General features: G+C 37.3%; 1 protein-coding gene across 6 annotated transcripts in view; it reads right to left on the bottom strand.

Moving 5' to 3' along the window:
- ZNF260 (zinc finger protein 260) overlaps nucleotides 1–15,768 on the bottom strand; it is a 72,742-nt gene that overhangs the window by 38,911 nt on the left and 18,063 nt on the right. For all 6 annotated transcript variants that reach the window (XM_042969016.1, XM_042969012.1, XM_007096835.3 and 3 more), the window contains 2 exons: nucleotides 3,935–4,028; nucleotides 2,890–3,016 (listed from right to left, as the gene is read on the bottom strand). In XM_042969016.1, coding sequence (XP_042824950.1) covers nucleotides 2,890–3,016; nucleotides 3,935–3,988 — 181 coding nt within the window. In that variant the 5' untranslated portion in view covers nucleotides 3,989–4,028. The remainder of the gene's footprint in view (nucleotides 1–2,889; nucleotides 3,017–3,934; nucleotides 4,029–15,768) is intronic.

Genomic DNA, 15,768 nt, shown 5'->3' on the forward strand with positions numbered 1-15,768 from the left:
AGTTTATATCCTCAGAAAGGATATACTGATTGTAAGTTCATATTTATGTTTCTGTTCTAATATCTGGTTGCTTGCCTTCACATTATTTTTTTCAATTCTGTATTCAGTAATTTTCTGTTACATTGTTTAACCTTAGTCCTTAAATTCCAAAAGGACAAATGTAGTCATTACGTGCCACTGAATAACAAACCCCAAGGACATACACATTGAAAATTACAGGGAAATAAAATCACTGGATGAAAGGAATCTAAATAAGACAAAAAGGAAATATTACAAATATTACAAATATCCACTGGGTAATACAGTGGATCATCAAAGTAATGGGGCACCTGGGTGGCTCAGTTGATTAAACATCTGACTGCAGCTCAGGTCATGATCTCACAGTTTGTGAGTTCAGGCCCCACGTTGGGCTTTGTGCTGACAGCTCATAGCCTGGAGCCTGCTTCGGATTTTGTGTCTCCCTCTCTCTGCTCCTCCCCAACTTGTGCTGTCTCACTCAAAAATAAATAAACAAGCATTTAAAAAATAATAATTTTGTATGTATAAGAATAATGTAGTAGTTTTAGTATGTCTCCATGCCTTTTAACCCTCACATTGTACTGTAGTGATTTGTACACACACACAGACACACACACACACACAGTGTTTATGAATGTTTTCTAATTGACTCTACTTGCACTGTCTCCATCACTGCTGTTAATTCCCTGCTATGCAGAACGATGATATTCTTCATGTGTCAATAGAAATGAGGAATTTTATTTACTTTTCTTCATTAGCTTTTTCTAAATTTTTAAAATGTTTATCTTAGAGAGAGAGAGACAGAGCACGAGCAAGGGAGGGAGGGTAGAGAGAGAGAGAGGGAGACACAGAATCCGAAACAGGCTCTAAGCTCTGCATTGACAGCGCAGAGCCCGACATGGGGCTCAAACTCATGAACCGTGAGATCATGACCCGAGCTGAAGTTGGATGCCTAATAGACTGAGCCAACCAGGTGCCCCTTCGTTAGCTTTTTCATTATCACTCATCTATCCTACAGAAATCCTAATCTATATTTAAATGTTTTCCTTCATGCTCTTTCCCAGGTATTCCTTTCCATTTTCCTATACTCAGAACCAACGATGTTATATTCTGCACAGCAGTATCAGAATATTTTTGATACTATAGTAGGTATATATCATACCATATAAGGCTTATACAATTCTGAAAAGGGGAATAAGCTAACAGAATGATGTGGAAAAGGTGGTACAGGTGGGCAAGAGTGGAAGGCACTTTGTAACAGAGGATCTGTTGGACATTGGCTGGAGACTGGCAATCAGATGAGAGGATAAACCTGAGGAAAATCCAAAGTGAATGATAAACATTACATAATACAGGGCAGAAATAATTTCCTGTGACTGAATTATGTTACATGTAACAAAGGTATAATAATACAGTCATTATTGGATTAGGATAGTAAAATCATAAATGAATGCCAGTATCAGTAAATCAAAAAGCCGTTCTACCTAGAAATGAAACGATGGGGCACCTGGGTGGCTCAGCTGGTTCAGTGTCTGACTTCATCTCAGGTCACGATCTCACAGTTTGTGAGTTCAAGCCCTGTGTCGGGCTCCATGCTGACAGCTCAGAGCCCACAGCCTGCTTTGGATTCTGTGTTTCCCTCTCTCTCTGCCCCTTCCCTGCTCACGCTCTCTCTCAAAAATAAAGAAACATTAAAAAATGAAAGAAAAGACCACCAAATGTGGAAATGTAATTGAAATTAAAACAATTTTCAGAGAATGATCACATTGAAAATGCAGTTGACCGGTGAAACCAGGGTTAGGGCCCCCGTGCCCTGCACAATCAAAAATCCTCATATAACTTTGACTCCTCCCAAACTTAACTATTAATAGCCTACTATTGACTGGAAGCCTTTCCAATAACAAATAGCTAACACATAGTTTATATATTGTATGTATTATATTCTGTATTCATAAAGAAAATGTTAAGAAAATCATAAGAGAAAATACATTTACAGTATTCTATTACCTTCATCAAAAAGTTCACACAGAAGTACACCAACATAGTTCAAACCTCTGTTGTTGAAGGGTCAACTCTATTACATATTAAAACCTATGGAGGTCGTTAGTCACACAAAAAGTAAGGATTTACCTGCTTTTGACACTAATAAGCTGTATAACCTTGGGATAACTGCCTAAATACTCTTTGTCTTAGCAAAATAATACAAGTACTATTCATGTCATCAGGTTATTTAGAAATTAAAAGAGCCCATATATTAAAATTCCTTAGAATAGGGCCTGGTACATGGCAAGAACTATGTAATCTGACAGGAAAACAAGTAGCTTTCTAAAACATTAAAAGATCCTTGCTATAATACTGACAATGTTAAATGCAAAGTTCTTCAACCACAAAACAGGTATAATATAATGCATATGGCAGGCAATGAACATAAATTCTGTTTATCCATCTAAGATATAAATTACACAGATTCTTCTAATAATTGTAATGACTCAGGACATGGTTTCTTAGCTGTTCTTCAAGAAGGTGTGATAATAACAAAGCATTTATAGCAATGCTGACTTTAATCACAGTACAATAGCTCTCTCAAAGGATATACTATATGTGTTCTAAAATTCAAAATAAACTCCCTGGGTATCAGGGAAAGTAGAAATATGAAGGGACTGAGAGAATACAAACATGAAGAATGATGGATGTGCTTCATGGAGGTGTCATCTCCAACACAATGTTCAACCCATGCCTTTGGAAACAAAGAGATGTACCCATTTTCTTTCAAAAGATAGTCTTGGGTTTACTGACAAGCAACTCTATGATAGAATAGAGCAGCTGATAGAATAGAGCATATTCTAAATTATATGAAGCAGATAAATTTACCCAGTGAGACCAAGTTGCTATAGTTCTCCATCATCACATCCCAATATAAGTCCCTCTGAGCTGAATCCAGATATTCCCATTCCTCTTGAGAGAAGCTGATGACCACATCCCTGAAAGTCACCAATTCCTGAAACAAAAAACCATATATAAATGAAATATTTTTGAGAAAAAGAATTGCATTATGGTAAGCCAGTTAGTAAACTAGTAGGCAAGGGTGGGTAGAATGTTATGGTATGGGAGTAAGGAAATTAGCGCTCCCAAACAGGACTATCTACATATCTTTAAAGAATCTATTTGACTCAGAGAATATCTTCCTGCATATTATGGAATTTCTTAATTCCATAAGCATGTTAAGCATGTCTGGAAATAAAATGAGCTGCATGAATTAATAAAGGTGAGTTTCTATATTGTTTCTCTGTAAAGGAAAAGTATCTAACTTAGAAAATGGGATGTGAACACTAATTTATAATTTCTTGCAGCCCTAAGTTCAACACTGTGTTAAGTATTATTTAACATGATATGATCAGAACTTTTGCTTCTAATGACAAACCATTTAATAAGTACTTTTTAGTGGCTACAGAATAGTCTTACTTGGTGAAAAAATATCAGGCTTAATTGTATTTAGACATTTACAGTGGATAAGGTGTTCTTCAATTCTGGGAGTCTACAATCATCTATGTATGATGGAGATCAGTGAAAATCAAATCCAGTCTACCTGGAAACTCCAGTCTCCAGAAGTACAGAATTTTCCCATATGTAATCAAATGGATACATCTGATCTTTATCCAAGAATATGAAAAAGTATGGTAAATTCCTCCATCTAGGTATTCCATTTCTACTCTATAGTTGCTGTTAACAAAAGACTTAACAAATAAGAATGTTGAGAATTATTTGGAGAATAGATAGGCACACGAGTTATACTGTTATGTTTGGTTCCAACTCTCACTAGAAAGTGAAAAACTATGGGAATGTGGGGCAGGCCCTATTTGGTACGAAGATTCAGAAAAAGGAAATGTTCACAAAGGAGACAGATTCAGCAACTTACATGGTCCATGCTTAGAACTGTAAGGAATTGGTCCGGGAATTCCATTTCTGCCATGACAGCATGAGGAGCTCCGATGACATGCTCCCTGTCAAAACTAATGAAAATTATATATAAAAATATATAGCAAATAAAGAAACATTTGTTCAGGAAAATCTACCAAAACTTATAAGCTGAGAGTCTGCAGTATCTGAACCAAACCTGCACCCTTCCTTGTTCATCACATCTTAGTGAGAAAGATACTCCATTCCAAATTGGTACAATCAAGGACACAGGCTTCCTCACCAATTGTCAACCTGTGTTCCCAGTCAGGTGGCTGTCTTCCTGGGAAGAGCAGGATACCAACGTTTCTCATCCTGCCCTCAGCTACCCAGTGCTCAGGGAAATGCAGCTAAGGGACATAGATTTTCTTCTGTTTGCTTCCAAACACAAAATGTAATATGTACCTTGGGTGTGGCCCTGGTGAGAATACTGGGGTTCCAGTTGTCTGTCTTGAATCTTGGGGTAGGATTTCCATGCCAACAGATCTTGGCAAACTGAAACCTCTGGCTGCTGCACTCACCCTCTCCCCACCTACAAAGCACCCAGCTCCTAAAAGCAGAAGTGTGACTCAGAGAGAAGCATGCCACTGTCCCTAACCCAAGAACAAGGTCTGTGGCTTGGTGATTTTGTCCAGAGGGAGAAGCTGGCCACAGACAAGAGAGTTCCATATGTGTCTCCATAGGAAATGACCTCATCTGTAACTGTAGAAAAGTTCAAGCCTAAGGACATTCTCAAAAACAGTGAGGTTTTACTAAAAGACTATTAGGAGAAGATTCAAAGATTCGCTGGAGATATATGAACTACAGGCTGGCTAGTTTCCCAGAAAGAATTAGACACTTACAGAGCTGTTCCTTTTGTCAGAACAAATCCCAGATACTGACTTGATTACATTGGTCTGTGAGGCAATATATACTTCACAGCATTGTTGAAAGCAGAAATCACGATTTCTGCAGCTTAACGGCTGGGAGATACTCAAAAGACAGACCTGTGGAAACCACTGTCATCCAAGGGTGACTGTGGTAATAATCAAGGCTGTACCCTAAAGGAGCAATATCACAGATTTTCAGTGTGGGCTGGGGAAGACAGATTGCACTTAAACTAGCTAGTCACTAAAGAAAACAAGCAAATAACAAGTCTGGTGGTGGGGAGCACTAGTAGGGGAAACAGACAAAAATACCAGATATGTTACAATTATCTAAAATTTCTACTTTCTATCAAGAAAAAGTCCAAAGTAATAGGAAAATGGCCCATCAACAAAACAGAAACTGCCTGCAAGAACACCAAATTTAACAAAGACTTCAAAGTAGCCATAAATATATTCAGATAAACAAAAGAACCTATACTTACATAAAGGTATGGTCACAGTGTCACATCAATATCAATAAAGAAAAGCTATTTAATACCACATGGGAATCCTACACTTGAAAAGTATTGTAATATGAAATGAAAATTTCACTAGAGCAACTCAATATTAGATATAAACTGGCAGAAGAAAATACTGGCAAACTTAAAAGATAAATATTGTGCAATCTAACAGGAAAAACAAATGGAAAAGAGACTTAGAAAACCTGGATGCAAGCATACCTGCATATATAATGGGTGTATGAGAAGAGAGAAAAGGATCATTTTAACATTGTCCAATAACAATGAAAAGTTCTCAAAGTTACATTTTTTACATCCAGGAAGCTCAACACACCCAGCAGGATCAAGGCACAGAGATCTACAAATAGACACAACATGGTAAAAACGGTGAAATGTGAAAGAGAAATTTGTTTGGTTGTTGTTTTTTTGTTGTTTTGTTTTGTTTTTTAAGTCAGCTCTAGGCCCAATGTGGCATTTGAACTCATGACCCTGAGACAAGAGCCCCTCTTGATCTACCGACTAAGCCAGCCAGGTGCCCGCTGAAAGAGAAATATGAAAGCAGCAAGAAGAAAATGAGTTGTTACTTACAAGTGAGCCCCAGTAAGAATAATTAATGACCTCTCCTCAGAAATAACAGAGACCAGAATGTAAACCAAGACTCAAAAACTTCAACCAGGAATGCTATAATAAGCAAAACTATTTTTTGAAAGTGAAGATGAAATAGAAACTGGGAGAATTAATTGCTAGCAGACCTATCTTAATACTGAAGGGAGTTCTTCAAGGAGAAAGCAAATGATTCGAGGCAGTAATATATATCCACATGAAAAGATAAAGAGGGGTGACTGGGTGGCTCAGTGGGTTAAGTGTCCAGTTTCAGCTCAGGTCATGATCTCACAGTTTGGGAGTTTGAGCCTCGCATCAGGCTCAGCTCAGAGCCTGGAGCCAGCGTTAGATTCTGTGTCTCCCCTTTCTCTGCCCATCCCCAGCTCATGCTCCCTCTCTCCTCTCTCTCTCAAAAATAAATGAACATTTAAAAACAAAATTTTTTTAAAAAGAAAAGATAAAGAGCACCAGGAAAGGTAATTATTTGATAATCAAAGACAGTATACATGTATATTTTTTCTCTCTTAGTTAACTGATTTAAATATCAACTATATGAAATAACATGTTTTATTAGGCCTACAATATATAAAAGTATAATTGGGGAGGGGCCAAGATGGCAGAACAACATGGAAGTTTTTTTTGCATTTCGTATCCATGAAATACAGCCATATCAACACTAAACCATCTTGCACACGTAAAAACTGATTGGAGAAGTAACACAACAATCTACACAACCTGAACCAGAGAACAACCACATTCACTGGTGCTGGAACAAGGACGTTAAGGGTGAAGCCTGGTGCCAGATGTGTGTTGTGATTTTCCATATCCCTGAAATGCTGCTACAAGATCATGTGAACTTTTTCTGGGATGGGCTGGCACCCAGCCACAGTCTCCCCCAGGTCTGCGCAGGTCAAAGCCACAGTCTCTCAGAAGTGAGGGGAAACACAGCCACAACTGAGAAAAAACGCAGAAGGGGAGGTACAGCCTGGCAACCTGACAGCTTGGTCATGGACAATGTAAAACTAGGGAGTGGATGGAAGCTGAAGACAAAGGACGGATGCACAATTGCTGATCGGGGAGAACAGAGTTCCGATACTAGAGAGTGGGTATCTGGGTGGTGCCATCTTCACCTCTCCTGCGCATGTGCATACACACCTCTAAGTGCCAAAACAATCCACCCCAGTAAGCTAAGCAGTGCCATCTAGTGGAGAACGGAGCCATTACACTAAGCCCTGCCCAACTGGACCAACCTGGCTCTTAAAGAACACCACAAGTCTCTCCGCCTGCTCAGTTTACAGACTATAAAGTGCTTCATAGTTTGACTTCTAGGGGAAAATGATGTAATTTCAATCGTATTTCAGTCTTTTCGCTGGTCCATCTATTCAACTTTTTTTTCTTTTTGTGAATACAGAAAGAAATTTATTTTCATTGTCAATTTTTAACATTTTTCTTTAATTTTTTCTACTATATTTACTTTTGTAAACTTTTAAAATTTTATTTTACTTCTATCATCTCACTTTATTATATTTCATTGTATTCATTTTTCAAATTTTCAAACATTTTCCTTTTACTTTTTCTTTTTTTTCGTCTTTCCCTTCTTTCTCTAATCTGTCAAGCACCTTTCAACAAGCAGACCAAAATAGACCTAAGATCATAGCATAATTTATTTGATTTTTTGTGTGTTGCTTTTAATATTTTTATTTTAATATTTTTCCCCTTATTCTGTTTCTTCCTTCAAAATGATGAAATGCAGGAATTCACCCCAAAAGAAACAGCAGGAAGAAATAACAGCCAGGGACTTAACACAGATACAAGGAAGATGTCTGAACCAGAATTTAGAATCGCGATAATAAGAATACTAGCTGGGGTTGAAAATAGATTAGAATCCCTTTCTGCGGAGATAAAAGAAATAAAAGCTAGTCAGGACGAAATAAAAAATGTTATAACTGAGCTGCAATCTCGAATGGATGCCACAATGGCAAGGATGGATGAGGCAGAGCAGCAAATCGGCAATATAGAGGACGAACTTATGGAGACTAATGAAGCAGAAAAAAAGAGGGAGACTAAGGCAAAAGAGCACAATTTAAGAATTAGAGAAATCAATGACTCATTAAAAAGGAACAACATCAGAGTCATAGGAGTCCCAGAAGATGAAGAGAGAAAAAGGGGGTAGAAGGGTTATGTGAGCAAATCCTAGCGGAAAACTTTCCCAACCTGGGGAAAGACACAGATACCAAAATCCAGGGAGCACAGAGGACTCCCATTTGATTCAACAAAAACCGACTGTCAACAAGGCATATCATAGTCAAATTCACAAAATACTCAGGCAAGGAAAGAATCATGAAAGCAGCAAGGGAAAAAAGTCCTCAACTTACAAGGGAAGGGAAGACAGATCAGGTTTGTAGCAGACCTATCCACAGTAACTTCACAGACCAGAAAGGAGTGGCAGGATATATTCAATGTGCTGAATCATAAAATATGCAGCCAAGAATTCTTTATCCACCAAGGCTGTCATTCAAAACAGAAGGAGAGATAAAAAGTTTCCCAAACAAAAATTAAGAGTTCATGACTACTAAACCAACCCTGTAAGAAATTTTAAGGGGTACTGAGGGAAGACAAGACAAAAAAACAAAAACGAAACAAAACACCAAAAGCAACAAAGACTAGAAAGGACCAGAGAACACCACCAGAAACTCCAACTCTACAGGCAACATAATGGCAATAAACTCATATCTTTCAGTACTCAACTCTAAACATCAATGGACTAAGTGCTCCAATCAAAAGACATAGGGTAACAGAATAGATAAGAAAACAAGATCCATCTATATGCTGTTTATGAGAGACCCACTCTAGACCTAAAGACACCTGCAAATTGAAAGTAAGGGGATGGAGAACCATCTATCATCCTAATGGTCGCCAAAAGAAAGCCGGAGTAGCTATACTTACATCAGACAATCTACACTTTAAAATAAAGACTAAAACAAGAGATGAAGAAGGGCATTATATAATTAAGGGGTCTATACACCAAGACCTAACACTTGTAAACGTTTATGCTCCAAATGTGGGAGCACCCAAATATATAAATCAATCACAAACATAAACTCCTTGATAATAATACCATAATAGTAGGGGACTTGCAACATCCCACTTACAACAATGGACAGATCATCTAAACAGAAAATCAACAAGGAAACAATGGCTTTGAATGACACACTGGACCAGATAGACTTAAGAGATAGATTCAGAACATTTCATCCTAAAGCACAGGAACACACATTCTTCTCCAGTGCACATGGAACGTTCTCCAGAATAGATCACATACTGGGACACAAATCAGCCTCAAAAAGTACAAAAAGATCAAGATCATACTGTGCATATTTCAGACCACAATGCTATGAAACTCGAAATCAACCACAAGAAAAACTTTGGAAAGATAACAAATACTTGGAGACTAAAGAACATCCTACTAAAGAATGAATGGGCTAACTAAGAAGTTAAAGAGGAAATTAAAAAGTACATGAAAGCCAATGAAAATGATAACACAACAGCCCAAAACCAGGTGACACAGCAAAGGTGGTCATAAGAGGAAAGTATATAGCAATCCAGGCCTTCCTAAAGAAGGAAGAAAGATCTCAGATACACAACCTAACTTTACACCTTAAAGAGCTGGAAAAAGAATAGCAAATAAAACCCAAAACCAGCAGAAGACAGGAACTAATAAAGATTAGAGCAGAACTCAATGCTATCAAAACCAAAAAACAGAAGAACAGATCAATGAAACCAGAAACTGGTTCTTTGAAAGAATTAACAAAAATTGATAAACCCCTAGCCAGTATGATCAAAAAGAAAAAGGAAAGGACCCAAATAAATAAAATCAAGAATGAAAGAGGAGAGATCACAACCAACGCAGCAGAAATAAAAACAATAATAAGAGAATAGTATGAGCAATTATACACCAGTAAAATGGGCAATCCGGAAGAAATGGACAAACACCTAGAAACATATAAACTACCAAAACTGAAACAGGAAGACATAGAAAATTTGAACAGACCCATAATCCATAACCAGAAATCGACTTAGTAATCAAAAATCTCCCAAAACCAAGAGTCCAGGGCCAGATGGCTTTCCAGGGTAATTTTACCAAACATTTAAGGAAGAGTTAACACCTATTCTCTTGAAGCTGTTCCAAAAAATAGAAATGGAAGGAAAACTTCCAAATTTGTCAGTGCTGAATCCAGCATTACCTTGATTCCAAAACCAGACAAAACCCCACTAAAAGGATAACTATAGACCGATTTCCCTAATGAACATGGGTGCAAAAATCCTCAACAAGATATTAGCCAACCAGATCCAACAATACATTAAAAAAAAATTATTCACCGTGACCAAGTGGGATTTATACCTGGGATGCAGGGCTGGTTCAATATCCGCAAAACAATTAACATGATTCATCACATCACTAAAAGAAAGGACAAGAACCATATGATCCTCTCAATAGATGCAGAGAAAGCATTTGACAAAATACAGCATCCTTTCTTGATAAAAACCCTCAAGAAAGTAGGGATAGAAGGATCATACTTCGAGGTCATAAAAGCCATATATGAAAGACCCAACACTGATATCACCCCCATTGGGGAAAAACTGAGAGCTTTCCTCCTAAGGTCAGTAACAAGACAGGGATGTCCACTCTCGCCATTATTCAACATAGTATTGGAAGTCTTAGCTTAAGCACTCAGACAACACAAGGAAATAAAAGGCATCCAAATTGGCCAGGAGGAGGTCAAACTTTCACTCTTTGCAGATGACATGATACTGTATATGGAAAACCCTAAAGATTCCACAAAAAAAATGCTAGAACTGATTCATGAAGTCAGCAGAGTTGCAGGATATAAAATCAATGTACAGAAATCAGTTACATTCCTATACACCAACAATGAAGCAAACGAAACAGAAATCAAGGAATCAATCCCATTTACAGTTGCACCAAAAGCCATAAAATACCTAGGAATAAATCTAACCAAAGAGGTGAAAAATCTATATGCTGAAAACTATAGAAAGCTTATGACAGAAATTGAAGAAGACACAAAAAAATGGAAAAAGATTCCATGCTCCTGGATAGGAAGAACAAATATTGTTAAAATGTCAATACTACCCAAAGCAATCTACATACATATTCAATGCAATCTCTATCGAAATAACATCAGCATTCTTCACCGAGCTAGAACAAACAATCCTAAAATTTGTATAGAATCAGAAAAGGTCCCAAATAGCCAAAGCAATCTTGAAAAAGAAAGCCAAAGCAGGAGGCGTCACAATCCCGGACTTCAAACTGTATTACAAAGCTGTAATCATCAAGACAGTATGATACTGGCACAAGAACTGACACTCAGATCAATGGAACAGAATAGAGAACCCAGAAATGGACCTACAAACATATGGCCAACTAATCTTTGACAAAGCAGGAAAGAATATCCACTGGAATAAAGACACTCTCTTCAGCAAGTGGTGCTGGGAAAACTGGACAGCGACATGCAGAAGAATTAACCTGGACCACTTTCTTACACCATACACAAAAATAAACTCAAAATGGATGAAAGACCTAAATGTAAGACAGGAAGCCATCAAAATCCTCAAGGAGAAATCAGGCAAAAACCTCTTTGACCTTGGCCGCAGCAACTTTTGACTCAACATGTCTCTGGAGGCAAGGGAAGCAAAAGCAAAAATGAACTACTGGGACCTCATCAAAATAAAAAGCTTCTGCACAGGGAAGGAAACTGTCAGCAAAACTAAAAGGTAACCAACGGAATGGGAGAAGATATTTGCAAATGACATATCAGATAAAGGGTTAGTATCCAAAATCTTTAAAGAACCTACCAAACTCAATACCCAAAACACAAATAATCCAGTGAAGAAATGGGCAAAAGACACGTATAGACACTTCTCCAAAGAAGACATCCAGATGGCTGATCAACACGTGAAAAAATGCTCAACATCATTCATCATCAGGGAAATACAAATCAGAACCACAATGAGATACCACCTGTCAGAATGGCTAATATTAACAACTCAGGCAACAGCAGATGTTGGTGAGGATGTGGAGAAAGAATATCTCTCTTTTGCACTGCTGGTGGGAATGCAAGCTGGTGCAGCCACTCTGGAAAACAATATGGAGGTTCCTCAAAAAATTAAACATAGAACTACCATATGACCCAGCAATTACACTACTAGGTATTTATCCAAGGGATACAGTTGTGCTGTTTTGAAGGGGCAGAGGCACCCCCATGTTTATAGCAGCACTTTCAACAATAGCCAAAGTACGGAAAGAACCCAAATGCCCATCGATGGATGAATGGATAAGGAAGATTTGGTATGTGTATATATATGTGTGTATATACATATATATGTATATATGTATGTATATACACACATATACATATACATATATGTATATGTGTGTATATGTATATACACACACACATATATACATGTATATATATATACACGTATATACATATATGTACATACATATATATACATATATAATGGAGTATTACTCGGCAATCAAAAAGAATGAAATCTTGCCTTTTGCAACTACATGGATGGAACTGGAGGGCATTATGCTAAGTGAAATTAGTCAGAGAAAGACAAAAATCATATGACTTCACTCATATGAGGACTTTAAGGTACAAAACAGATGAACATAAGGGAAGGGAGCAAAAATAATATAAAAGCAGGGAGGGGGGAAAAACCATAAGAGACTCTTAAATATGGAGAACAAACAGAGGGTTATTGGAGGGGTTTTGGGAGGGGGGATGGGCTAAATGGGTAAGGGGCATTAAGGAATCTACTCCTGAAATCATTGTTGCACTATCTGCTAACTAATTTGGATGTAAATTAAAAATAAATAAGAAAGGAAAAAATAAAAATAAAAGTATAATTTGTACTTCTATAAAACAAAGGAGGTGGGTAGCAAAGCTATACTGGGTAAGTAACTGAATACAGATGGTACTTTGAATCCACAGCATCAAATGTAGAAAATCAAAAACAATAAGGGGCACCTGGCTGGCTGAGCTGGCAGAGCATGTGACTCTTGAGCTTGGGATCATGAGCTCAAGCCCCCCATTGGGTGCAGAGGTTACTTAAAAAAAAAAAGATAAATAAAATTAATATAACAAATGCTATATATGTATATAAGATTTCTTTTGTTCTGCTTTTTAAAAGACAACATTTCTATATCTCATTGGAATTTAGTATATACTGGAAGCTGTACACTGGAAGCTGTACACATTATATACTGGAAGCTCTGGATCAACCATTAAAAATATTTGCAAATCATTTATCTCATAAGGGGTTAAATACCCAAAATATATAAAGGATTCCTACAACTCAGTATAAAAAAAGACACAATCCAATTAAAATACGGGCAGAGGATCTGAATACATATTTTCTCCCAAAATACAAGAGGCAAACAAATAAATGAAATGGTGCTCCATATCATTAATCATCAGAGAAATGCAAATCAAAACCACAATGAGATACTGATTTACACCTGTTAGAATGACTATTATCAAAAAGAAAAGGAGTAACAAGTGTTGGAAAGTTGTGGAGGAAAGGGAAACCTACACTATTGAGAATGTAAATGGGTGCAGCAGTTATGGAAAACACTATGGAGGTTCCTTAATAAACATAGAACTATTGTATGATCTAGCAATTCCACCTCTGGATATTTATCTGAAGGAAATGAAATCTCTCAAAAAGATTTCTGCACACTCTAGGTTCACTGCAACATTATTTACAATACACAAGGCATGGAAACAACTAAATGTTCATTGATGGGTGGAATGTTAAAGAAAATTTGGTGTGTATACACAATGGAATGTTATTTTGCCATAAAAAACTAAGGAAATCCTGCCATTTGCAACTACATGAATTGACCTTGAGAGGATTATGCTAGGGGAAGTAAGTCAGAGAAAGACAAATACTGAATGATCTCACTTATATCTGGAATTAGATTTAAAAACAAAATACCTCACAAATACAACACATTGGTAGCTTCCATCGGTGTGGGGTAAGTGGAAGAGTGGGTGGGCGAAATGGGTGAAAGTGGTCAAGGAAGGTACAAATTCCCAGTTATAAAGTAAGTCAAGGGGATATTAATGTACAGCATAGTAATTATACTTAATGATGCAGCGTATGTATGAAAGTGGCTAAGATGTTAAATCTTAAAAGTTCTCATCAGAAGGAAAAAAGTTAACAGAAGAAGGTGATGGATGTTAACTAAATTTATTTCAGTAATCATTTTGTAATATATACATATATTAAATCATGTATACCAGAAGTAATTGTATGTCAATTATATCTCATTAAAACTAAATGAATTAAGAACAGTGGTGAAGGCAACTAAAAGGCAAAAATATATAACCCAATAGAATTGCATTTTTTTGTTTGTTGTTCCTCCTTTTTTGTAATACGTTTAAAGACCTGCATAAAACATAATTATAAACCTATTTAAAGGGTACACTGTATAAAGATATAATCTAGGACAAAAGCAACTTTAAAAGGGAGAACTTGAGCAGTTACAGGGGCAAAGTTTTTCTATTAAAGCTAAATAGGCGTACAGTGAAGGTTTGACTCAGCGGGTCTGAAATGTTTAAAGCTTTGCCTATTCCAAACAAAAGTGAAGGTCCTTTACTAGCTCCTGGTAGATTACCTGGCATGTAATGATTTTAATCTGTATCCTGTCACTGGCGGGGGGGGGGGGGGGCAAAAACTGAGTACAACAGTTTTTCTGACTTTTTAAAAAAAGGGTTGTTTATTGGGCACCTGGGTGGCTCAGCTGGTTAAGTGTCCAACTTCAGCTCTAGTCATGATCTCACAGCTCATGAGTTTGAGCCCCACATCAGTCTCTCTATTGTCAGCACAGAGCCTTTGTGGTATCTTCTGTCTCCCTCTCTTTCTGCCCCTCCCTGCTCATGCACTCACTCTCTCTCTCTCAAAAATAAACCTTTTTAAAAAGAAAAAACTCATGCAAAAAAATGTTTATTTTGAGAGAGAAAGAGAAATTGGGGGGGGGGGGTAGGCCGAGAAAGGGAGAGAATCCCAAGCAGGCTCCATGCTTTTAGCGCAGAGCCCCCTGAAGGTCTCTATCCCACAAATCATGAGATCATGACCTGAGCTGACATCAAGAATTGGGACATTTAACTGAGCCACCCAGATGCCCCAAATTTTTTTTTTTACTTTTGTGAGTCCTTCTAGAAAATCACTGAACCGGAGAGTGATTTTGGGACCCCTGAATAAAGTTAGTTTTATTTCAAACTAGTTCATCACAAATGCAAATTTTTAATTGAAATCTACAGGATAAATGCTAATAAAATGATTAAATTGTATAATGAATAGGACATATAAAAGGAGTCAAATGGTAAACTACAAAAAAAAGTCAGTGGAACAGAAAGGAAGTCATTAATTAGGGACAGAAAAGCACAGAAGAGGGGCACCTGGATGGCTTAGTCAGTTAAGCATCCAATTTCAGCTCAGGTCATGATCTCACAGCCCATGGGTTCGAGCCCCACATTGGGCTCTGCTGACAGCTCAGAGCCTGGAGCCTGCTTTGGATTCTGTGTCTCCCTCTCTCTCTGTCCCTCCCTCGCTCTCTCTCTCTCTCAAAAATAAATAAACATTAGAAAATTAAAAAAAAAACATAGAAGACACAGTATATATAGAAAACAAGTAGAAAAGTCCTCCTCAGTTATAACTTTACATGCAAATGTATTAGAATCTTCAACTAAAATGCAGAGATTGGCAGAATGGCTAGAAAATACAGTGCAACTGTA

Source organism: Panthera tigris, chromosome E2 (assembly GCF_018350195.1).
Source record: "Panthera tigris isolate Pti1 chromosome E2, P.tigris_Pti1_mat1.1, whole genome shotgun sequence".
NCBI classification, from domain to species: domain Eukaryota; kingdom Metazoa; phylum Chordata; class Mammalia; order Carnivora; family Felidae; genus Panthera; species Panthera tigris.